Source organism: Onychomys torridus, chromosome 11 (assembly GCF_903995425.1).
Source record: "Onychomys torridus chromosome 11, mOncTor1.1, whole genome shotgun sequence".
NCBI lineage: Eukaryota > Metazoa > Chordata > Mammalia > Rodentia > Cricetidae > Onychomys > Onychomys torridus.
Genome location: NC_050453.1, coordinates 88,356,032 through 88,380,023, shown reverse-complemented (window position 1 = coordinate 88,380,023; position 23,992 = coordinate 88,356,032). Strand labels below are relative to the sequence as shown.

Genomic DNA, 23,992 nt, shown 5'->3' with positions numbered 1-23,992 from the left:
GAATGCCAAAATCAATTCAGAAATGAATGTGTTGATAAATGGTAACAAATTATTGCAAAAATAAATATCTTCACATAACGTCAGCTAAGCTCATACTTATAATAAGAGTGTCAGTGCATGCACAGTGGTGATTTTGATATAGAAAGTCCATGGGAACTCTGATCAGAGGAGAACTACTACTAATGAACAGATTGATAAGGATTTAGTAGTAATGTATGCTTACATTCTGGAGCTGGGGTCGGGGTGGTATTCTTTACAAAAACAAAATATATACCATTACCCTCTTGTTTTACAAAATTAGAATACTAATGCCAACCAAAGTATTTTAATGACTGTTATAGAAACAAATTGGCTCAGGTCATCTTATATGTAAGCTTTTAGAAAATTAGAAAGCAAAGACATGTTCAGAGGTAAACTAACAATCTGTAATTAAATGATTTCTTTTTATAAAATTGAAAATCCTATATTATTGAGTAGTCACAACTAAACTCATCTCTTGTATGCATATTCTTTGTCATGTGCAGTATTTCTCTTGCTTGCCAATTAATAGTACACTCATTCTCTGAGTTAGGTGAGAAATTCAGCATTTTCAGATGAGCAAACTAGTTTATTCTGTAATTCATCTAAGGCTACATGGCTACTAGGGGGTGAGAGCTGGAATTTGAACCCAGAGCTGGTTTCCAGGTCTAACATTCCAAAATATTATGCGGCAGTGTATGTGTTCCTTAGATGATAAGACTGTGAGAGAGAAAAGGTTGGGAGCTTCGCTGTGTGGACTTTAACGTCCTCACTGTAGAACAGTCAGGAGCAGTTTTGTGATGGCTACAAGCCATTAAAGCTTGCTTTTTAAAAGCCTATCTGTGATAAAAATCATACCCAATTGACTTTTAAGAATTTGAACTAGTTATATTGTTAATACAATATGTGTCTTTTTTAGATGTTTTTCTTTTTTTAAGAGCTGTACTGTACTGACTCATACCTTTAATCCCTGCACAAGGGAGGTAGAGGCATGTGGATCTCTGTGAGTTTGAAGCCAGTATAATCTGCATAGTGAGTTAGTACCAGCCAGAACTACAGATTGAGACCCTGTCTCAATAAAAACAAAAAGAAAAAAGTAAATTTTTCCTTTCCATTACATTTTAATTGAAGATAGGAATTGAATGTAGTCTTTGACCTAAAGGACAAACTGCCATCCAGTTGGTGACAGGCCTCTTTTTATGGACTGCTAGGCAATGTAAGCTTTCTCTCCTCCTAAGCCTTCTCTGCCTTGGTAAGCTCTCTAGTAGCAGTATTTGCTTAGCTTCTAATTTTGGTTTTGCTTTTGTGTTTTCTCTCTTTCTCTTGGTTGTTCCTTTCTTCTTCCCATGGCACACTGTTTGCTTTCCCTGCACCACCTGTGAATACCCCTGTGCTGACCAACCAGCTGTTGGTGAAGGGGGTGAATGAGACTCTGGTAGCTCAGAGGGTTGTTCCTGCTCTCATTACTCTCTCCAGTGACCCTGAAATGTAAGTGTTGTCCCTGCCTTCTATGTCCAGCATTCCTTTCTAAATGTGCCTGTTGAGAAATAACCATCAAGCTGTTAACAGTCACTGAAGAATCCCTTGAGAATAGTAATAATGGGTTATATACTTTTGTTTGAATTGAAACTTTATCATGTGGCTATTAGTACATTGTTGGGGTTGTTTTTTAAGTCAACCTCAAAATAAGTCTAATTTGGAGGCCAAATAGTAGAGTAAAAAGTATTAGCATTAATAATCAATAAACACTTTCAAAACCAAAACAAGCTGATGGACTATTTCTTCCGAGCCAAGAAAGGATGCTCTGCTAATCTCACTAACAGGTTGTTGCCAGTGAGTGTAGTGGCATGAACCAAAGGCTTAACATTTTAATGTCTCATGTGGATGACTAAAGCAAGAAAGGCCAGTGAGTCTGCCTGCCCATCCTCAGTCACAGCTAACCCAGTTCTCATTCCAGTTTACCAAACCATTTTTTATTGCATGTTGACTGGTTTACAGCTGACTCTTCGAGGCATGAGTGAAGCATTAGTTGACAAGCGGGTTGCTCCGGCCCTTGTTACCTTGTCCGGTGATCCTGAATTGTGAGTTCACAGACTGTGACCCTGAGTTATCCTGCCTGTCTTATTGAGCATTCTTGGTCTGCTCTTTAAAGTTTAACTGTCATTGCTAGAGACTAATGCGGGATTTCTACCTTGTGCTTATTTTGATACATATGTTAATGATGATTCTGTTGTCTCTCAGGGAAGTCTCAATCTCCTTCCTTTTTTATTTCTAACAGCTCTGTTAGGATTGCTACAATCCCAGCGTTTGGCACTATTATGGAAACAGTTATTCAGAGAGAGGTAGGAATGGAAATTTGTTTATTACTTCTGTGCTAGTGGTGGTGATGTTAGCATACCTAAAGTGGGGGTCAGAGAGCATTGTAACTTTTATGGCATTTCTTAATTAATTATTGATCAAAGGAAGATAATATCTAAAAGTGCCATTACCTAAACTAATTGTTTAGTCTAAGAAACTGTTCCATTTATGTATTAGTCTTCTCAGTTTAAAAATTAGTGGTGGTGTACTCCTTTAATCCCAGCACTCAAGAGGCAGACGCAGACAGATCTCTGTGAGTTTGAGTCCAGCCTGGTCTACAGAGCTAGTTCCAGGACAGCTAGAGGCTAGGGTTGTTACACAAAGAAACTCTGTCTCAAAAAAAAAGGAAGGGAGGGGGAGAGAGAGAGAGAGAGAGAGAGAGAGAGAGAGAGAGAGAGAGAGAGAGAGAAAGTGACTATAATCTAGCTGCATATAAACCAATCTACATACAGTTTTTTTAGTGCAATCTCACTGAGTACCCTTGGCTGGTCTGGTACTCCCTATATAGACTAGGCTGGCCTTGCACCCACAGAGATCTGCCTGCTTCTGCCTCCCAAGTGCTGGAATTAAAGGTGTGCACCACCACGCCCCACATACATTTTGGATTGCTAGTTTGAAGATGTATTTTGTCACAAAACATTGTGAAAGCAAAGCTCTCTCACTTTGACAAATGAAGCGGAGGGGCACCTGTATCCCGACACCTGCTGTTGATGCTACACTGTAGAATCCTCTACAGTCATGTAGCTCTTGTAGCTTGTACCGCAGTAAACCCTGCCTTGCCTGCTTCAGATTTTTAGTAAGCTTTTCCTCCATAAAGATTATTTTGATTCTGAAACTGGTTTTATTTCAAGGTTTTATGTTATGTGCCTAACTACAACATTAAATATAACACACTTCTCAAGGTACTAAAGAGATGTCTCAGAAGTTAAGAGTAATCGGTGCTCTAGCAGAGGACCTGGGTTTGGTTCCCAGCACCCACATGGAGACTCACAACCATATAACTCCAGTTTCAAGGAATAAGATGCTCTCTTCTGGCCTCTCCAGGCACCAAGTGCACACATGATGTACGTACGTACGTACGTACATACATACATACATACATACATACATACATACAAAACACTCATACACATAAAATAAAAAATCCTTTAAAAGACATGTATCAGGACGAGTGTCAGAGTTTGTTTTTTTTTTTTCTTTTTGTCATATTGGACATATATTTAATACAAATAAAAAAATCTTGTGGATTAGAAAATAAATGATTTATGGACATAATTGCTCACCAAAGTAAGAAATTCAGTGAAATTTTGTCATAAAGATTCTTATAATTCTTATAATAAAAATTAAATTTTTAGTTATAGAAAGAATATTTTCCCCTTTTTTGCTGTATATTTCACTGACAAAGCAACAGAAAAAGAACACATCTTTCTGCAATGCTTGCAGTCTTGGCAGAATTTCAACATGATCTTAAATCCTAAAATAAAATGTCATTTAGGGAAATGTGAGTAAAGTGTAAGTCATTTATGACTCACTGCTTTCAGGAGATGAATAGCTGGGTACTTAACACTATGATTTGAGAATTATAATTTAAACACAAAATCAGAATCTTACCAACTTTTCCTTACATGGTTGGGGTTGGGGGGTTGGTTTTTGTTTTTTAATTTTTATGAGGTGTTTTGTATTCTTAATCTAAATTAAGAATTAACTGCACAAACAGAAAGTGAGCTCTTTTCTGAGTAAGAAGACTTCACTGTCATGGCTTTACAGCATGCATTCACTGCCATAGGCCGTTTTTAATATGCTTACTGTTCACCCTAACATCACTACTCGATTTCTAATAATCTATATCTGATTTTAAGTTGCTAGAAAGAGTGAAGATGCAGTTGGCTTCTTTCCTGGAAGACCCTCAGTACCAAGACCAGCATTCTTTACATACAGAGGTCATCAGAACATTTGGCAGAGTCGGGCCTAATGCAGAACCCCGGTTCCGAGATGAATGTAAGTTCTCTTTCTACCTGTTCCTGCATTGTTCCATCACTAGGGGCTTGTCTGGGCATAAAGCCTTGCTGCTCTCCCTTTCTCATGTTCTAAAAGCTCCCCTGGAATTGATCCCCATTGTGTTTCTAAACACCAGTTATAAATAAGACAGGAAGAGTAGCTCCCCACCTATAGTTACTTAAGAGACTTTTTTTTTTTTGAGACAGAGCTTCTCTGTGTAGCCCTGGCTGTCCTGGAACTTACTTTGTAGACCAGCCTGGCCTTGAAGTCACATAGATCTACCCTGCCTCCCAAGTGCTGGGATTAAAGGCATGTACCACCACCATCTGGTTTTAAGAGATTTTTTTAATCAAAATTTTAAGGATGTTTTAATCAAAATTTTAAGGATATTTTTCTGCTTCTACATGTTTTATAGGAAGCTCACAGTTATCCCACTTGGCATGCTATCAGCCTGATACACTACTTTATTTGAATTTTTGATGTTTTGATCTGTATAGTTATCTGCTAACTCATTTTCTCTAGTTCCTACATTCTCTTCCTTACGTTGACCTCAACATTTATAGCAGTTTCTTGGGTGACATCAAATTATTACTCCCAAAGCATATTTATTATCACTGTGATACTTACTGTCCTGTTAGTGTTAGCAATTTGACATGCTTTCTAGAAGGTCATATAACCACTCAAGTTAGTTTGGTTTCTACTGAAAAATTGTTTTCTCTAATACACTGTTTATTATACAGCCAGACTGATTTTTTTAAACAGTTTTAAGATGAGAATGATCAACAAAAACTAGTAAGTCATTATTTGGACTACAGTATCCAAAAGGCTTGTTGAGGGCAGCGGTGTCAGGAGAGTCCCTTCTCATTTGGTGAGTGTACTCATAATTAGTTACCCAGCGAACAGAAAAGGGTTGCTGATTTAGTTACCAGCATGGGCAGTCCTAATTTTACAACACCACATTTACGTAATGATCCTAGTCAGAGCTCTGAAGATGAGTTGATATCATTAAGACAGTAGTTTCTTTGAGGGAGAGAAAGTAACTCCTGGCTCCTGGATTAAGGGATGTGGTAAGTAATAATGGGTCTTTGGCTTATACCATCTTGTTGAGTTCAGTCCCCAGTAGATCATTATATAAGCTGTTTGCTTATACTCACAAGGGAGCTTTGAAGGAAGAAACTGTCTGGATTGCCATGAGCATGAAATGGAGCCAGTTAAGTTTCATGGGTCCATGGAGGCTTTGTCCTCAGGAGTTCTAGGCCACAATTATTTCTCAGAGCAGGCATTATCTGTATTTCAGTGTCTTTTTTTTTTTTTTTTTTTAGAATTTTTAAGACCTTTAAGAAATAGACCTCCTATGGATAGTTTTATTCATGCAACTGATGCCTACCTTTTAAGTATGTAAGAATTGTGCAATAGAAGTGAACAGGATTTTGTTTTCTCCCAGTAGTCCTAAAAAGAACAGTTAGAGGTGTAAACCCAGTTAACCATTGTCTCTGATGTCTTCTGAAAATATTAACTATAGATCTTTATAGGTAATTCTCTTTGAGTGTTTAGAAAAAGAGTGGAGAAATTGGAATAATTAGATTATTTATCACTCTGTTCCTTAACTAACATTAGTTCTTCCATTAGCCCTTATTATTTCCCAATTTTTTATTAGACCTTTTGGTCTTGCATCTGTTTTAAAACTTGTTTTGGTATCTGTGTGTGTGGCCTGCATATATATCTACAGGGTGGGTGGGTGTGTGTGTGTGTGTGTGTGTGTGTGTGTGTGTGGTGTGTGTGTGTGTGTGTTGTGTGTCCTGCATGTGTATCTGCACTGCATGGAGGCCTGGTACTGGAATTGGATTTAGATGATTATGAGCCACTATGTGGGTGCTGGGAACCAAACCCAGTCCTCTGCACAATAATCAGCAAGTGTGCTTGACCACAGAACCATCACTATAACCCTTTAAACAGTCTGTCTTAAACATTGGTTGTTTTATCTAGAACAGTGTTTAGTTTTATATCCAGCTACTTGTAGTGGTTGCTGAGAATGTTCCATCATGCACTAGAGGCTTTCTAAAGGCTCAAGTAAATCTGCTTTGGTTTAGGTTTGTTCCCATTGTCTACCTGCCCCTGAACTAATGACAGTCTCTGTCTCAGCCTCCCAAATGCTGAGATTGCAGCACAGGTGGTCCGTGTTTACTTCAGGTCCAAGTACATTTACAAAAAAAAAAGACAAATCCCTGTGCTTTGGCTGTATATCTGCCCCAGGATCTTATTTGAAAGCTTCCTAAAATCTAATTTTTAAGTTCTATTTATTTATCTTTATTTGCTGTTTTAAATCTTTGCCTAATCAACCTTGAATAAAAAGCTTTTTGGAAGTTGCGTTGTTCCCATTTTTCTTTCCCACTGAAGATGAGTTTTAGAATTATTCCCACCCAGGTTATTAAATATTCTTTTGATATTTAATATTCTACTGTTTTTAATCATTTAAACTCATCTGATGAGTTACTAATTAAGTGAATTAATTATTATAGAGACAGTAGCCTAGAATTATACACATAACAAAATAATTGGCTTCCATAGAAAATTTTTGTCTTCTTGAGAATTAGGAAAATCCTTATTTTTATTAACTACCTCTAGACTACTCTAGAATATATTCTTTATTATTTTTATTATTATTTTGAAACATGATCTCTCACTGAACCTGGAGCTCACAGACTCAGCTGGACTGGCTGGCCAGCCAGAGAGCCTACCCTGTCTCCATCCCCAGCCCTGGGGTCACAGACCATACTTGACTTTTTACATGGGCGCTAGGGTTTTTGTAATGAGCCGTCTTCACACCTCTGAGGTTGTGGCCTTTATCTGAGTTCTGTTGTCCTTTCAGGATTTGTTGTTGCTATTTTAAAGAAAGCATCCTGTGCTGGGTACCCTCATTGTATGACATCCTGCCTCATCCTCCTGAATGTCTAGACTATAGGTGTGCACCACCATGCCCAACTTTAGAACTGAAATTACTTTGTATAGGTTTGTCTGCTGATGAGGCAATTTTAAGGTGTATTATGTGGTATGACTTTGGATTTCTCAGAAAAACAAAGGAAAGGTCAGAGATTTGGGAATGAGGGCAGAAAAGAGTCTTAGAAAAATTGAGCCCCCTTTTTTATTTTACCTTTTACTTACCTTGGGGGTTGCAGCAGACCAGTGAAACTCAGATAAAACAGCAGAACGTGGTTCTTGAGTGGGTTGGCCTTCAAATTATTTCTAGAGCTCTTTTTTTTTTTATTTCATTTTATATGTATGAGAACCACAAGTGTACAGTGCCTACAAAGGATGTTAGGTCTCCTGGAAGTGGAATTGTGAATGATTGTGAGCCATCAAGTGGGTGCTGTGAACAGATCCTGGGTCCTCTGCAAGAGCAACAAATGTTCTTACCTCTCTCTAGCCCATAGAGCCCTTCTTAATGATATTGTTATTCTTTTTATTTGGCTTAGAGTTGTTTTGTCGCTGTTATTTGTTGTTTTGTTTTCTTTTCCCTCTTTAAAAGGCGCTTCCTGTATCCTAGATGGGCCTCAAACTGTAAATCTTCCTGCTTCTGCCTATATAGGCTGGGATCACAGGTGTGAGCCAACATACTGAAAACCCCTCAAAATCACATTGTCAGTTGTTTTGTTGGGGGTTTTGTCATTACTTAGTGATAAGCATGGAAACTGTCCTTGCAGCCTGTGTGTGTTAGGACACAGTTCTTCCAGAAGACATACATTTACTTCACAGACTTACTGTAAATAAGAAAGAGGTCACCACAGCTGCCAGAGCTGTGTTCTATAACCAAGCAAGAAGATAAAGTGTTAATATAAACAATCACTGACTCTGAAGCCATTCCTGCAAAAAGCTGGTTTTCTGGGAAGTCTATGCTCAGTAAAATAATAATAATAATAATACCTTGGGCATCCAGGATGACTGCTGCTCATTGTTTCCTAAGCCATTGCTTTAATTTTCAGAGGTTGTCTTTAAAGTTTCACCCTGTTCTGTGAGGCTGTTCTACCCCTCAATGACCGGAAATTCAGAGTGCTATTTAACAGTGGCTTTGCTACAGTTTTGAGCTACTTGTGATTTGTGAGGAAGTGAAATAATTTATTATTAAAAAGGAAAAATGCATGTACCTTTTGTGTAATAGCAGTGGTAATATTTTCATGAGGAAGCTTATGTCTAGAACTACATCGTAGTGCGTATAAGCTGTGTGTCTTGGTTCATTTGTTTATTGTTTTTCCATTTGGAAGATTGGGAAGTGAGGTGAGATCATCAGTAAATAGTCCTTAGAACTAGACAGTAGTAGTAGTGTCATGTATCTCTCAAATCACAAATCACTTATTTGGAAAAGCTTATATTCTTGCCTAAGAAGAAAGAGCAAACAGAGGATGGGGGTAAATGTTTGAAAGCATCCAGCATTAAAATGAAGTCCTTATAAATCTAAAATAATAATTATATGTTATAAAGTATAAGAGTTGTATACACATGATTGGGATAAAATTAACAATTTCTTTTTTCCTTTTTCAGTTGTTATACCACATTTACATAAATTAGCCTTGGTGAACAACTTACAAATTGTGGATTCGAAAAGACTGGACATCGCAATCCATCTTTTTGAAGCCTACAGTGCACTGTCCTGTTGCTGTATCCTTGATGTGTTGAACTGTAGTAGCTGCCTGTATATAACCTATCATATGATAAACCCAGTTGTAAAAATCGAGTGGACTTTTTTGAAAGTTTTGGTTCAACTTTGCCATACCTGTTTTACTCCAGCCATCTCATAATTTTTAAAGGTAGTTTTTAATCCTCTGTTTATTTATATTTTATAACTTGAAAGCCCTGATGAATTTCCTACCCTGAGATTTACTATACAGTGAGCAAGAAATACAAGGCTGAATGAATCTAGGATTTTATGTTCTGATATTGGATTTTGCAAAGAATGTTTAATTTATCCAGTGGAATACTATAAATTTCTCTTAGAGAAGTGTTACTCTCTGGAGAAGTTCAGGGCCAACATGGTAGTCATCTCTAGTAACAACTGGGAGAAAAACATCCTTGAGGCCAATATCAACCACTAGATAACAGTTTAAATGATTAAGCTAAGACTTAAAGACTTTAGTGACAACTTCTGCTTTCCATAGTTAAAAGCAAAACTGAACTGGAACATAGAGCTTTAACTGTCCTGTTGAACAGTCTCACTATACTATGTTTAGTAAAATAAAACTAGGAAGGAAGTGAAGATGGGCCAAGTGAACTCTAGCCTCTGGCTCTCAATAAAAAACAGAAGAGTTCAAGAAAGGGAACTAAGATTGGGAAGGGTGGAAAGCTGAATTCTCAATAGAACCAAGGAAGTACTTGTTAAACAAGTAGAGAATTATCATCATGCCCTCTCTCCCCCAAAAAAAAAAAAAAAAAAGGTAATTAAGCTTCCTAGTGATTCGTAGGGAAAGCAGGTTACAGGAAGAGTTTTGGAGTACCATGATTCTGTGTTATATGCCAGGTCCTCAGCAGAGGGAACAGGTCAATTCAAATAAGATAAATATGTTCTAGAGTGCCGTAGACACTCACTGTTACTGGACTTTTTTTTTTTTTTTTTTTTTTTAAACTGGAAGGTAACCATGGAGGGTTACTTTTATTCAGAATAAATTAAGTTGGAAAAGCTATCTGTTGGGGAGCTGTATGTCCTTCTGGAAATTAAAACTTAGAAAGTAGGGTGTATTGCTGAGTTCATTTTATTTTGAGGATTGATGACAAATGATCTATTTATGTCCACGATGTAAGCCATGCTTTTGATAATATCAGTTATATAGTCAGCAGGAATCTAATATTTTAGTTGGATAACTTAAGTATCCATGTCCTTTATAAATTTTGTTCCAGTAAAAGCAGAAGTCACTGTCACTCCTGATCATCTTGTTGGATTTTCAACAGAGAAGATAGAGGAAGCAGATGAGGAACTACTGTTCTGAGTTGTCAAGGAGGAATCTTCTTATGAAGAAGTGACAGGATCCTGGCAAGAGAGCTATGATGGCGTGAGAATTAGAAACTCAGCTCTGAAATTATTTGTTAGAAGTTAAGAAAAACTCATGTGTAATCTATATTAAATAACAGTTTATAATGGACTATGCCTCAAGGAAAAGGGAAAAGTCCAAGGACAACTTTAGCTCTATAAAACAAAATTTCCAAATGCGAAAAGCAGTGGTTTCTGAAGAACATAGAAATTTATACAGAGAAATTATCGAGTTTCAATATGCACAAACTATTGCTGGAATAAATAAAGTAAAACGTCCCTTTCCAGGACAAGAAGCAGAAGAGCCATCTTAGAGTAGCTCCTGTTCAAATACTCGGTCATGTATGACTCGCACCTTGCTTGAGTCAAGAGTGCAATCACTAATAAAGTCCCATTGCCCAGATCTGTTCTGCAAGAGCTGATTAGAGTGTGGCTTCCTTTCAGAACTGACATATGGAAAGTTCCAAGTAACAGCTTGTCATAACATGTCATGACAAGCTTAAAAGATATTTAAGAATGTTCAAGCTAGAGAGTAGATGGCTTAGGAGTAATAGAAAATTTGACAAGATGTGTGGCGAGGAGAGATGAATGAATGCATCTGGGTGCACATGGAGGCCATTGGTTAATGTTGGGCAATGGATTTAAAAGGAAGGTAATAGGAATATAGTAGGAAGGTCACAGAATGTGTATATAAAAAGGACAGAGACGGGTTTTGTTTAGAAAGAAACTTTATTATAGATCTATCTAAAATGCAGGAGTATGTCTTATGAAACCCTGAATGTCTTCTTCTAGACAGAGGTATTTGACCATTTACCACTGAGGTAAAGGTGGTTTTTGTATCAGATAGGACTGAATGATGTGCATATTTCCAGTCCTTGAAAGATTGTTTGATTTTATGTGCAAAAGGTAGTCCTCATTGTATGTAGAAAGACTAACTTCCCTATTTCTGTAAGTATGACTGTCTTGAGACTCCATGCCTATGTTTCATTCTATCACTCTCTACTAATCCAAAGGTCACCCACAGTTATATCTTGGAGGTACTTTCCCAGTATCTAGAAAACAAGACTGTATAATAATTAGGCTGCAGCCCTCTGTATCGTATATATTTTTAAATTGTGTGTGTGTGTGTGTGTGTGTGTGTGTATACGTATATGACAGCACATGCACACGTGGAGATCAGAGGACATCTTTCCAGAATTGATTCTCTCCCACCTTCATACCAGTGTCAGTGATGGAACTCGGGTCACCCCAAGTTTGTGAATAGGTGCTTTGCCTCACTGAGCCATCTTGCAGGCCCCATGTATATTTTTAATACCTACTGAGTTTATAAGTTATGTGAATCAAGCCAGTTTTTATAAAGGAACTCATTTACTTTGTTTGTCACCTGCACATGGTGCAATATTAAACCAGAGCTATAATAAGAATATTCCAGAATTGGAATTTATAAGATGCATCATTTTCTTGAGAAATGTATCTGATTTTTCTGTTCTTTTGAATGTGGAGATAATCAGCTAAAACTCAAAGATGACCAGGACCTAAAGTAAACTGACTGTACAACAAAGGCTCTGTTTGATTCATTCTGGACCAGTAGAAAGTCATTTTAGCTGGGCAGTGGTGGTGTATACCTTTAATCCCAGCTCTTGGGAGGCAGAGGCAAGCAGATCTCTGTGAGCTCAAGGCCAGCCTGATGTACAAAGTAAGTTTCAGGACAGACAGGGCTACACAGAGAAACCCTGTCTTGAGAAACTCAAAAAAGAAAGTAAGTTGTTAAAACAAAACCAAACACACACACGCACACGCACATACACGCACGCACACACAGACGGGAGAGATGGCACTGGCTGCTCTGCAGACAACCTGTGTTCAAGTCCCAGCACCCAGATGGTGGCTCACGTCTCATATACCTTTCTGGCTTCTGGCTTCTACAGATGCCAGGCACACAAGTATTATGCAGTCATACATGCAGGCAAAAATCCATATGCAAAATAAAATTATTTTAATTAAAAAAGAAAGCAGGAAAAATATGTATGCCTTAGACAAGTTACTTAACCTAAATAGTATACAAGTTTGTTGTCACTGGCTGTGCTGTTGTTTACATGAGGGTTATAGGTGAGTGTCATCCTCAGGTCAAGCACATCTATAGTGTACAGTGGGTCTCTAAAGAAGATCCCAAACATTTCTGATAATAAATGTAGATCCTTTTTCTAAATTTCTGCATGCTCCCAATCTTTTGTAATTGTCTTATACATAACAATTAAATAATAATGTTCTGAGCAACTTGCCTTTATCAGTTTTTTACATAACTTTCAACTTAGATGTCATGAAAATATTTTAGTGTGTACAAGTGCGTACGTGCATGTAAAGGCCAGAGGTCAACCTCAGGTGTTGTTCCTCGGGAACAATCCACTTTAATTTTGAAGACAGTATGTTTCCCAGGTTTCCTCCTGTCTCCACCTCCCTGGTGCTAGGATTGCAGGCACACCATTGCACCAATCCTGAGGTTCAAGCTCAGATCTTCATGTTTATGCAGCTAGCACTTATCAACTGAGCCTTTTCCCTACCCTGCTGGAAATGTTTTTTTACCTTTCATATTTAGAACTTACTTAATTTAGCATTAGATTACATAATTTAATGCACATAGTCCTTATTTTATTTATATTATTTAACTAAATTATGGCATGTTAGAGATAACCCCAACATAAATAGATGTATAAGGTCTTGGTGTCAACTTTCCCCACAAAGGTGCCAACTATGAAGGAAACCTGAATCCTGAGTGTTTGCTGGGCCTAGGCACTAAGAGGCTTCTTTCTATGTGATCGCTTCTCTGATGGCCCCTGTTTGGTTGGTTGGTTGGTTGGTTGTTTTTTTTTTTACCTTTTCCTTAACTACCTTTCTTCAGTCATTTCCGAGGATTTAATGGTAAATCACTTTTTACCCGGCCTTAGATGTTTACGGACTGACATGGAACATCTGTCTCCAGAACATGAGGTAAGTACCTGTGACTAGCAGCACCAGGTTCATGGGATTCAGCATCTCCTCTACACACACTCTTCTCCCTGTGTAAGGCTTGATTGTGACAGCCATGCTTTAAGTCTAGCTTGGCATTATTTTGTGAGTTCATTTACTAATTGTAATACTTCAGCAGGTTCTTTAGCATCTTTGACACTGAACTCTTTTTCACTTGATATAGGAGAATGTAATCTGGAAATATCTGTGGGATATTTTATCTGTTATATGGAACTGTCTTTGACCACTAATTTCCTTCAGTCCAGTTCTCTCGCTGCCTATCACCTATTTCTAACTCTGTGTCTTCTAGCATTATTTCATTCCAGCACTCTGTGACTACAGCTGACTTTCATACTATTGGCACTTAAGCCTGCTTACATGTCAGAGCCTTGGCCCAGTCTCTTTCCAGAGTCCCTAACACTCTATCCTCCTCAGGTTTTTAGTATGTTTTCAACTGTGGTTTATAGTATTTGACAATGTTAACTGTATTTCACTAAAGTGACTTTTCTAATCAGGTTATTTTAAGTTCCATGATAAAAGAATGTGAACAAAAAGTAGAAAACAAGACTGTCCAAGAGCCTCAAGGGTAAGACATTTATTCTTTTTTAAGGCTTATTAACCTGAATTTCTCTGTCTAAATTTGCCATCTGGGTATAGTGTTTTATTTTGTGTTATTTTGTAATCACTTATTTGGAAGATGCAGTTATTCAAGCCAGGCATAGGTGGTGCATACCTTTAATCCCAGCACTTGTGAGGCAGAGGCAGAAAGATCTCTGTGAGTTAAGGCCAGACTAGTATGCATAGTGAGGTCTGGGACAGCCAGGCTACATAGTGAAATCCTATCTTTAAAAAAAAAAAAAAGGACAGTTATTCAAGTCAGCTTTTTTTAATGGTGAGAAATACATGGGGACTTTAAGATTCAGATCTCTACCCTGTGCTTTGTACCTTCCCTCAATATGCTATGCAGCCTAGAGGTAGCACGTGTGTGTGTGTGTGTGTGTGTGTGTGTGTGTGTGTGTGTGTGTGTAGTGAGGGGCACAGGTATGCAATGGCACACACGTGAGGATCTGAGGAAGACTTGCAGGAGTCAGTACTCTCTGCCATGTGGGTCCTGAGGATTAAACTTGGGTTGTCAGGCTTGATGACAGGTGCCTCGCTTGCTGAGTCACCTCTGCAGTCCCCAGAGACACTTCTGTTGTGCTACTGGACTGAACTTTACCAGTCAAATAAATAGTACCCATAAATTTGTGACAGGAGTTTTCAAATGTGGGGGATGTTCTAGCCAAAGGAGATAGAATTCAAAGATTCAATGAGTTCTGGATTCAGTTCAAGTTAGAATGTTGAGCATTCAAAATGGGAATAATTTACGTATGGGTTCATATACTATTATTTTCAATGAAAAATTAAGGTTTTGACCAACTAATCATAAATTAAGCTCAAGCACAATTTGCTTTAAAGCTGACTATCAAAAATAAACATTTCATTTGATCAGTCATGAGTTCACACACACACACTGACACACACACACACACAGCTCATACTTCTCCCTGAAGTCAGTACACATAAGTTTCTTGCCTCTATAAAGTATTATGAGGGCTGGAGAGATGGCTCAGAGGTTAAGAGCACTGACTGCTCTTCCAGAGGTCCTGAGTTCAATTCCCAGCAACCACATGGTGGCTCATGACCATCTATAATGAGATCTGGCGCCCTCTTCTGTATACATAATAAATAAATAAATAAATCTTAAAAAAAAAAAAAGTATTATGAAAGTTTCTTAACCTCCTATGATAAAAAGAGAGCTTCCCCACCCACTCCACTGTTTAGCCTTGGCTCTAACTCTGTCCTGGGATTGCCAGTGTACACTACCATGTCCATCTGAAAAATAAATTCTAAAATGAGGCAAGTTGAGCACTTGCAGCTTGCCACACATTGCCTTTGATTTGTTCATACACATTTTAAGGAAATTTAATCCTTGGGACATTTTACAGTAGAAACTGCAAGCTATGTTCTATAGACAAGGAGACAGAGCCTGTAAGATCTAGAGCTTCTTGATCAAAACCACAAGGCAGGAAGCTGGTTTCCTGTCTATTGCAGGATGCTTGTTGGGGCACTAAAAAAAAAAAAAAAGTGCTTGATCAGGGTTCTCTTCCTGTTAAGCAGTATGGTAATAAGCAATCTTTCATAGTCATTCAGATTGTGTTTACTTCCTGCACACTAGGCTGCTAAAAAGGAAAGAAGAAATGAACTTGAAGATAGTTAATTGAAAGTAATACAACTAGTTGTTCAGAATATACACGCACACCTCAAAAATGGAATAGGATCACCTCACTGTGATTTAATTTGCTCATTTGGGAAATAGGCAATACCTGTGTTCTAGACTTGCTGTAAAAATTGAATGACATGGCTGGACAGTGGTGGCACACGCCTTTAATCCCAGCACTTGGGAGGCAGAGGCAAATGGATCTCTGTAAGTTCAAGGACAGCCTGATCCACAAAGTGAGTTCCAGGACAGCCAGGGCTACACAAGGATAGGAGGATAGCTCAATCAGTAAAATACTTGCTATGCTAGCATGACGGCCTGAGTTTAATCCCCAGAACCCTGTTTTATGTTTTGTTTCGTTTTCTGGTTTTTTAGGACCTGGTGGTACATTCTTACAATTCTAGCTCCAAGGAGGCAGACAGGAGGATCCCTTAGGCTTCATGTCCAGCCAGCCTAGCCAGATCAGTAAGGCCCAGGCCAGTGAGAAATCTATCTCAAAAGAAGATGGATAACTCCTGGAGAACAAAACACGCAGGCAAAAGAACAACCATTGAACTGCTGACACATGTAGAGTGCTTTCATAGGCCTCCCACTTTGCATTTGTGTCATCCCAATAGCCCTCTAAAGCAGACTCAGTATATAGAGAAGCAGCTTCCTCAAGGCATCACAGCTAGAAAGTAGAGCCTAGATTCTGTCCTTAACCATGTGTGACCTTAACTGTTGCTGCTACTTGTCATGTAAAGTACCAAATCCTAGATGACACATCAAAATTCCTCTTCACAAATCTTCATTTCCTTTGTGTGATATAATGATGATGTGTTACTAACAAATGAAAAACTTGAGCCCCCCCAGAATGCCTCAAGCAGGTTAAGGCGCCTACCGCCATGTCTGATGGCCCAGGTGGTGGAGGGAGAAAACCACAAGTTGCCTCTGACTTCCACACATGTGCTATGTCTTAATTTTTAGTTGCTTTACATTCATTTTAAATTTTCTTTTCTAGCTCAATGTCAATTGCTGCAAGTTTAGTGAGTGAAGACACAAAGACCAAATTTTTGAACAAAATGGGCCAGTTGACAACGTCAGGTGCCATGCTGGCCAATGTGTTTCAGAGGAAGAAGTAGAAACAAGAAGGGAGCCCCAGTGAACACTAAGGTGGACCTCAACCAGACTGGCTCCTTGTACTTGAAGCGCTTACCTTTTTATTTCCTGAGCTTGTGTTCTTGTGTTATGATTTTATCCTAACCTCCAAAGATATTTGCACTGCTTTTGATTGTTGCTGTGTATCTGTTGGTTTAGGAGTTATAACTGTGGTCATAGAAACTTGATTTAATGATCTGTACCAAGTCCCTATTCTATGTTCTTATTTTTGAGAATAACTTTTATATATAATATATATATGTATAGTGAAGAGGGGTTTTTTGGTTTTGTTTTGTTTTTTTAATTTTTATTTTTGAATGGGATATTCGCAAATATCTGTATTATACTCTAAGCTATTACAATGGTACTTAAAATAATGTAAATTTGAAGTCATTGTTATAAAGTAATAAAAGTGGAGATTCCTTAAGTATTTAAATTATGAAAGAATAATGCAGACTTTTATTATTTCTTCACTGACTAGAAAGAGCCACCAGCATTACCCTGTGCCTTTTGGACTTGAGTCTGTGTGTTCTGTAGGGGTCCTGTGCATTCCTTTCTCACAGCATTTGAGACTGCTGTGGGGAATTTGAATGACAGATCCTACAATAAGTAGATAATGATGAGACTTAAAACATTTCACACCTCTCTTGGAAATCCTTTAAGTGCTGTTTAGCCTCTCAACATTTAGAGCATATAATGGAATTACCTGAGGAAAAACAGCACTTGAGCATCGTGAGGAGTAGCCAGGGTGAATTTCACACTTGTACTAGATTTAAATGCTCAAAAATAAACGTACTGAGAAGAGCTAATGATCATTTGTCCCCAGTTGAAATACACAAGAAAATATAATTTAAGTCTGAAATTTTACACCTACTTCCTATAACACATTTTAGTATGGATTATTTAAATTTTGCAGTTTACCTTTTCATCTAGTCTGAGAAGGACTAAAAAGTGTAGGGACTTTGGAGAGTCTTTTTTCCCTTCTAAACTAAAAGTGGCATTGGTTACATTATTATTTGGTTAGTTACCGCCTGCTCCCTACTGTTCCCCATTGGTGTGTTCTATATAGTATTATGTTGATAGAGAGTTCCACTGGAATTTGGTGGTTGTCTACACAGTGACACAAAGAGGTAGGGAGGGAGCTGCACATAGGAAAGGGGTGACTGGTTTAAGGGGTTAATGTGAGGCCTTTTTGAAAAATGAATTATTTTGATAAAAAGAATTCTCATTTTAACACAGTTGGTGAATATAGATGATTCTCATATTTGTTGTATAAATTGACTTTAATATACCTGGATTACATTCAGTTCCTGGGAAAGCTAGTTTTCCTACACAGTCAAAGCTTATAAATTAGTTTGCCTTAGGCAAAGCCATTTATTTCTCTTACCTTTAGTGAAATTATTGAGTAGTCTTTCTGAACTGTTGGATTCTAGGCATTCCTGAGAAGTTGAAAGTGGCTACCTTTCATGTCAAAACGTTGATAAATAAAATGTTTTTGCATACTTGTTTTGGTTGTGTACTTTGTTTTCATTTTGAAACACTGTATACATACAAAAATAAATCATTTATTCATGAAAACACACTGATATTTTAGCAATCTAATCTCTATAAATTCTCTATTCTAGTTTACTTTTACTAGAAAGGATTGTGGTGGTCTAAAACTAAGGTATTTCAGGAGTAATTCTAAAGAAATGTTTGTACTCTGCTCTGAGTTGTAGTGGAATATATGTCTATATGTTACCAGATGAGTAGATACAGAACCCCAAGGTACCTGGAAATTGTGCCAAGAATCAGTGCAGATGACAAAAGTCAACAGGTGCCTGAGTGCCTATGTGGCATGGTGTGTATAGCCTAACATTATCCTTCCATGTTCTTTAAGTCATTTTTAGATTGCTTACAATGCCTAGTACAATATAAATGCTTTGTTGTTTATAATATTATTTGGGGTAAGGAATAATTTCTCTTTTAATATTTTATTAGTTCTTTGAGAATTTCAACAATGTGCTTTGATCATGTACTCCCAAAGTCCTTCCAGGCCCATCCCTCTCTCCCTATTGTCCCAGCTTTGTGGGGTTTTGTTTGTTTGGTTGGTTGCTTTTTGCTCAGTTGGTTGGTTTTTGTTTAGTTGGTTTTTGTTTGGTTTGTTGATTTTTTTTGTTTGTTTGATTGGTTAGGGTTTTTTTTTTTTTTTTTTTTTGTTGGTTGGTTTTTTGTTCGGTTGGTTGGTTGGTTGGTTGATTGGTTTTTGTTTAGTTGGTTGGCTGGTTGGTTGGTTTTTGTTTGGTTTGTTGGTTTTTTGTTTGGTTGGGTTTTATTGCGTTGGATGGTTCTAGCTAATAAACCCATCAGTCCAGTTTGTGCTGCTATACAGTCGTGGATGTCTAGTCTTCCACTGGAGTGTGATTGACTTGCCAGGAACTACAGTTTTAAAGATTATTCTTTATGGGCTACTACAAGTATCAAAAAAATAAAGCTGCTTGATATAGACAGTTTTTGTGAAAATTTTTCAATTCCTAGTTATGAAATCATGGGTAGGGAGAGTAGACTAATACATTTATGTTATAATTTTTATTAATGGAGCCATCTATTTAAATGATATTTTTAGAGGGAAACAGATGGCATGCCATACAGTATATCTTAAGTGAGACTCCCTTATTCTTTTTTTTTTTTTAATTAAGAGATTTTTCTATTTGTTTCAGATATCAACCATGGATTCCCCTGTCTCCCTCCTCCTACCTACCAGCCTTCCCCCCCAACTCACCCTCCAGTCCCACCTCCTCCATGGCAAGGTCTCCCCTGGTAGTCTGCAGAGCCTGGTACATTCGGTTGAGGCAGGTCCAAGCCCTCCTCCCTGTTCCAAGGCTGTGCAAATTGTCTCAACATAGGCACTAGGTTCCAAAAAGCTGGCTCATACACTAAGGACAGGTCCTGGTCTCACGCCCTGGGGACCCCTAAACAGTTCAAGCTAAACAACTGTCTCACTTATCCAGAGGACCTAGTCCAGTACCATGGGACTCCTCAGCTATTGGTTCACAGTTCATGTGTTTCCACTAGTTTAGCTAGTTGTCTCTGTACTTTTTCCAGTCATGGTCTCAATATCTCTTGCTCATAGAATCCCCCCTCTCTCTAGTCGATTGGACTTCTGGAGCTCCTCCTCTCCCTATTCTTTCAACTATCTTATCTTACATTAAGACTAAACATGATGGTGGGGGTGGCTTGTAAAGTGTGAATTCTTTACAAATGATAGCATTGATTTTAAGTTCTTCTAAAACACAGGAAACATTTGAATGGTAGGAGTGCCTGTCTCTATATACAAGTTATGGACCTAAGTAAGATTTTTAATTGTTTCTCTCACATATTTGTTGCAGTAATGACAAGTCTGACAGTCACCAAGTACCTAGTCTGCATAGAGATAGTAAACAGCCTGACAGAGTCCATCCTCACCAAGCCTGTGAAGGGCAAAGAAGAACGGGTTGATAGGAAGGCTTAGGAAGGATTGTTATCACTAGAATGGCTGCTTACTTTGACTTCTTTGAATTGACATTTTGCAAACTAGCAAAAAAAGAAGCCTTGGCTATGTGAAAAGGGAAGAGAGAAGAACCCTAAGTTTGTGGGGCGTAAGGTGGCATAAAGAGCTGGGAGGACTAAAAGACCAGCATGGGTAGAGGGGCCTGGCAGGAGTTGCTGAATGAATAGTGGGTGAGGACAGTAATGAGGCAAATTCAAGCAAAGGAGCTTGAGTTCAAAGGTAATTCTAGTTTGCATTTGTTAAACCTATGTCAGAGTTGTGGATGAAAATGTCATTCAATAAGTGAGCTAGCCGCACCTGCATCTCAGGAGAGGTCAGAGCTGGACATAGTCACTCCTATTTCTGGGATGAATTACTGTGGAAAAGAGGATCTAAAGCAACCCTGGGAATCACACTTAGAAATTCCAGCAGAGCAAAAGCAGAGGAGGATAATGAGGCAGGAGGGAAAGCAATACTGGCATCATGCAAGCAAATAGTGTTGCAAGGAAGGAGTTCTCAGGTGCATCCATGGCTACTGTTGGTGGACAGGAGTTACTGAAGCCACTGGAGGCATTGCTGATTAAGTAGGTAGTTTAAGAGAACTGCTGGGAATACAAGTGTGATGGGCACATGCTAAGGAGAGGCATTCACATTGCTAACAGTCTTGTGGGATATTTGTACACTGTGTGAAAATGTATTGCTGTGGTTGATGTAATAAAAAGCTGAACAGCCAATAGCTAGGCAGGAGGTATAGGCAGGACTTCCAGGCAGAGAACTCAGGAAAGAAGAAGGTGGAGTCACCAGCCAGATGCAGAGGAATCAAGATGGCCAGTACAGACTCCATCTTAGGGAAGGGCCACCATCTTAGACCACCTGCTGTACTCAGTTCCAGGAAGGACCTCAGGAATGTACCATGGCAACTCAAATACAGGGCAGTATGTTCCTGCAGACATTCTGTCTATGGTTTATGGCCCTTAAAGATATTCAGATAATACTGCTGAGCAGCCCAGATAATCCTGCTCAGCAAGTTGTGGTTTCACACTGAAAGTCTAGACCAATGGTTTCAAAAAAATCACCTTGCTCCATATCCCTTCTACCCAATCCCAAGATGCCAAAGTATATAATTCCCAGCTCGTGGTTTTTCCCTATAAAAACTCTACCCCTGGGCCCGCTGCTGCCACATTTCCCTCCATCTGCCTGGGGGTGGCCCAGGTTCGAACCTGACAATAAAAGGACCTTTATGTTCTTGCACAGAAACCAGCTCCTTGGTGTTCTCTAGCTAGGGGTTTCACAAAACAGGTACAACAGTAACAAGCCACTAGACTGAATGTAGATTAAAATAAATGGGCTACTTTAAGTTATAAGAGCTAGTGGGACAAGCCTAGGCTAAGGCCAAGCTTTCATAATAAGTCTACATTCCATTATTTGTGAGATAGCAGCCCAAAGAAAAAGCCTACTACACAGTCTTTCAAGAAAATTTGGCCTAAACGGGAGCTGTAGTATTGATACTGTGGTGACCCAAGGCTAATTGAGAATGAAAGAGCAGCCAGAGACAGTAAGTGTGAGGCTGACACCCTTGAGAAAGCAATAAGACTCAGCACACAGAGGCATCGCCCTATTGAGATAGGAAAGGATACTAAGAAGGCAGAAACTGCAGGTGACTGTTAGGAATATTAGGGGGTTTCCACATAATCCCTTCTATTTTCTCAGTGAAGTCTGAAGCAGATATTAGCTTACCTGACCTATAGGAAATATTGGAAGCTTACGAAAGAATTTTAAATAGTCACCTTCAAGAATGGCAGAGTGGATTTGTGAAAGAACTATAGGCCTGCCAAACAATTTACAAAGCCCACTTGAAAAATAAGAATTGTGAAATTTAAAGAAGCTACTTAGCACAATTGTTTAAAACAATTAACAAGATCAGCTGTTCCCAAGAGGTGCAGAAATAAGGCATAGCCAAAACAAATTTCCTATGTGCAAAACAGGACATTAAAAGTACTGAAGCGAATTGTGTAAAATGATGGCTATAGAATCAAAACTAGATAAAGACAGAATGAGATACTGGAGTGAATGTAGGAGGGGAAAATATGAGCTCTCAATTAAAACAGACAAGTGTAATGAGAATATTTAGGTGGGCGAAGTGATGGGATGTGTCCTGTGGAAGCAGAAATGGAAAGAAAGCAAATGACATAGTCATTCTGCCTCTATGCTCTAGAACACAAAAGCTTGCGAAAACAATTGAAACAAAATGAGATAACATCTTCAGAGTAGCCAGAACTCACTTAGAATGTGATGTAAAAAAAGAGATTATGCATGAAGGTGGTTCTCCAATGACAGGATGGCTTTCCATGGACCAAGCAAGTGACAGGGAAGGATCAGAAATGAACTTAACTTGAAAAGATGTTCAGTGGCCAAGGATAAGAGCTCAGGTTAATGTACATACACATGTGGAGATGGAAGTAAACAAGGTTGGGGTTAACCTACTCCTAGTCAACCTTGAGAGCTAAGATCCTAGTTTGTTTCTATTTGTGTTTTTCCTTTGTCCGCCCTGGTTCAGGTCTTCTCTTTAATATTTGTGTTCTGAAGTATCAAAGTAATGTTGGAGCACCAACGTGGTTTTTTGGGTGTTTTTGGTTGGTTTTTAGTTTTGGTTTTGTTTTCTTGTATGTTATTACTGGGACCTCTACCCATTTACTAAGGCTTTATAAGAAGTGAATACATGAGACTGGAGATTCAGATGCTAAGAGCATTGGCTGCCCTTCCCAGGGGACCCAGGTTCAATTCTCAGCACCTATATGGAGGTTCACAAACATCTGTAACTCCAGTTCCAGAGGATCTGACACATCTTCTGGTATTGGCAGACACTGCACACACATAGTGCACAGACATACATGCAGGCAAAATAATACCCAGACATATAAAATAAAAATAATTTTTTTTTTAATGAACACATATGTTGGAGAAAAAATAGCAGAAAAAAAATAACAGAACCTGTTTTTCTGAAAGATTTCTGAAGGTTATCATTTGTCTTTTTTTTTTTTTCTTTTAGAAATTATGTTCACTCCAAAGCTCTTTTGTGTTCTTTGGTCATTTTCCCCTAGAGTTCATGTTTTAAGACTACAAAAAAACTCTTTATTTTCCTTGAGGATTTTAACTAGAATTATTAGTAATTTTCCATTTTATTATCGGTATTTTCTGTTTGCCATCTTCTATTTCACATTAACTATTTCCTCAAACATCTGGTCACTCTTAACTATTTGTTTACATTCAAAAGTGAAATAAGCTAATTAGGATCATCTGTATCTGTTGTTGGGAGACAATTCTTCACAGGTCTCAAGTTTTTAGAGCACTTACATGCAGAGACGGCTGCCTCTTTTCTAGTCTGTTCCACAGATGCTTCTGCAACAGATACTGTCTTGGAAGATAGTATTGTTCTCCAGAAGGAAGAGAAGATTGGCATTCTGCCTAGTATAATAAAGTCTCCTAGGACAAAGGTCAGGCAGTCTCTGCCTGTAGTTCAAAACCTGACTTCCCTATGCTCAAGTTCCTGTTCTGTAAGGTACATGCCCTGCTTTGCCTTACCCTGTGTAATTCAGGGAACTGCTTACTGCTATTGTAATGAGTAACAGATTGTGTCTTCTCTGGTACCCATAAAACCTCCCAACTTGTCAGCATTCAAATAAAACAATCC

At 38.4% G+C, this 23,992-nt stretch overlaps 1 protein-coding gene across 4 annotated transcripts in view; it reads left to right on the top strand.

Moving 5' to 3' along the window:
• Positions 1-18,300, top strand: part of Relch (RAB11 binding and LisH domain, coiled-coil and HEAT repeat containing) — a 99,995-nt gene extending 81,695 nt beyond the window's left edge. For 3 of the 4 annotated variants that reach the window (XM_036202159.1, XM_036202158.1, XM_036202160.1), the window contains 7 exons: positions 1,424-1,506; positions 2,297-2,360; positions 4,236-4,374; positions 8,911-9,027; positions 13,290-13,378; positions 13,912-13,982; positions 16,657-18,300. In XM_036202159.1, coding sequence (XP_036058052.1) covers positions 1,424-1,506; positions 2,297-2,360; positions 4,236-4,374; positions 8,911-9,027; positions 13,290-13,378; positions 13,912-13,982; positions 16,657-16,777 — 684 coding nt within the window. In that variant the 3' untranslated portion in view covers positions 16,778-18,300. Of the gene's footprint in view, positions 1-1,423; positions 1,507-2,016; positions 2,100-2,296; positions 2,361-4,235; positions 4,375-8,910; positions 9,028-13,289; positions 13,379-13,911; positions 13,983-16,656 lie in introns of all 4 variants that reach the window. The other variant, XM_036202161.1, reaches the window with a different exon arrangement.
• Positions 18,301-23,992: the final 5,692 nt, after the last annotated feature.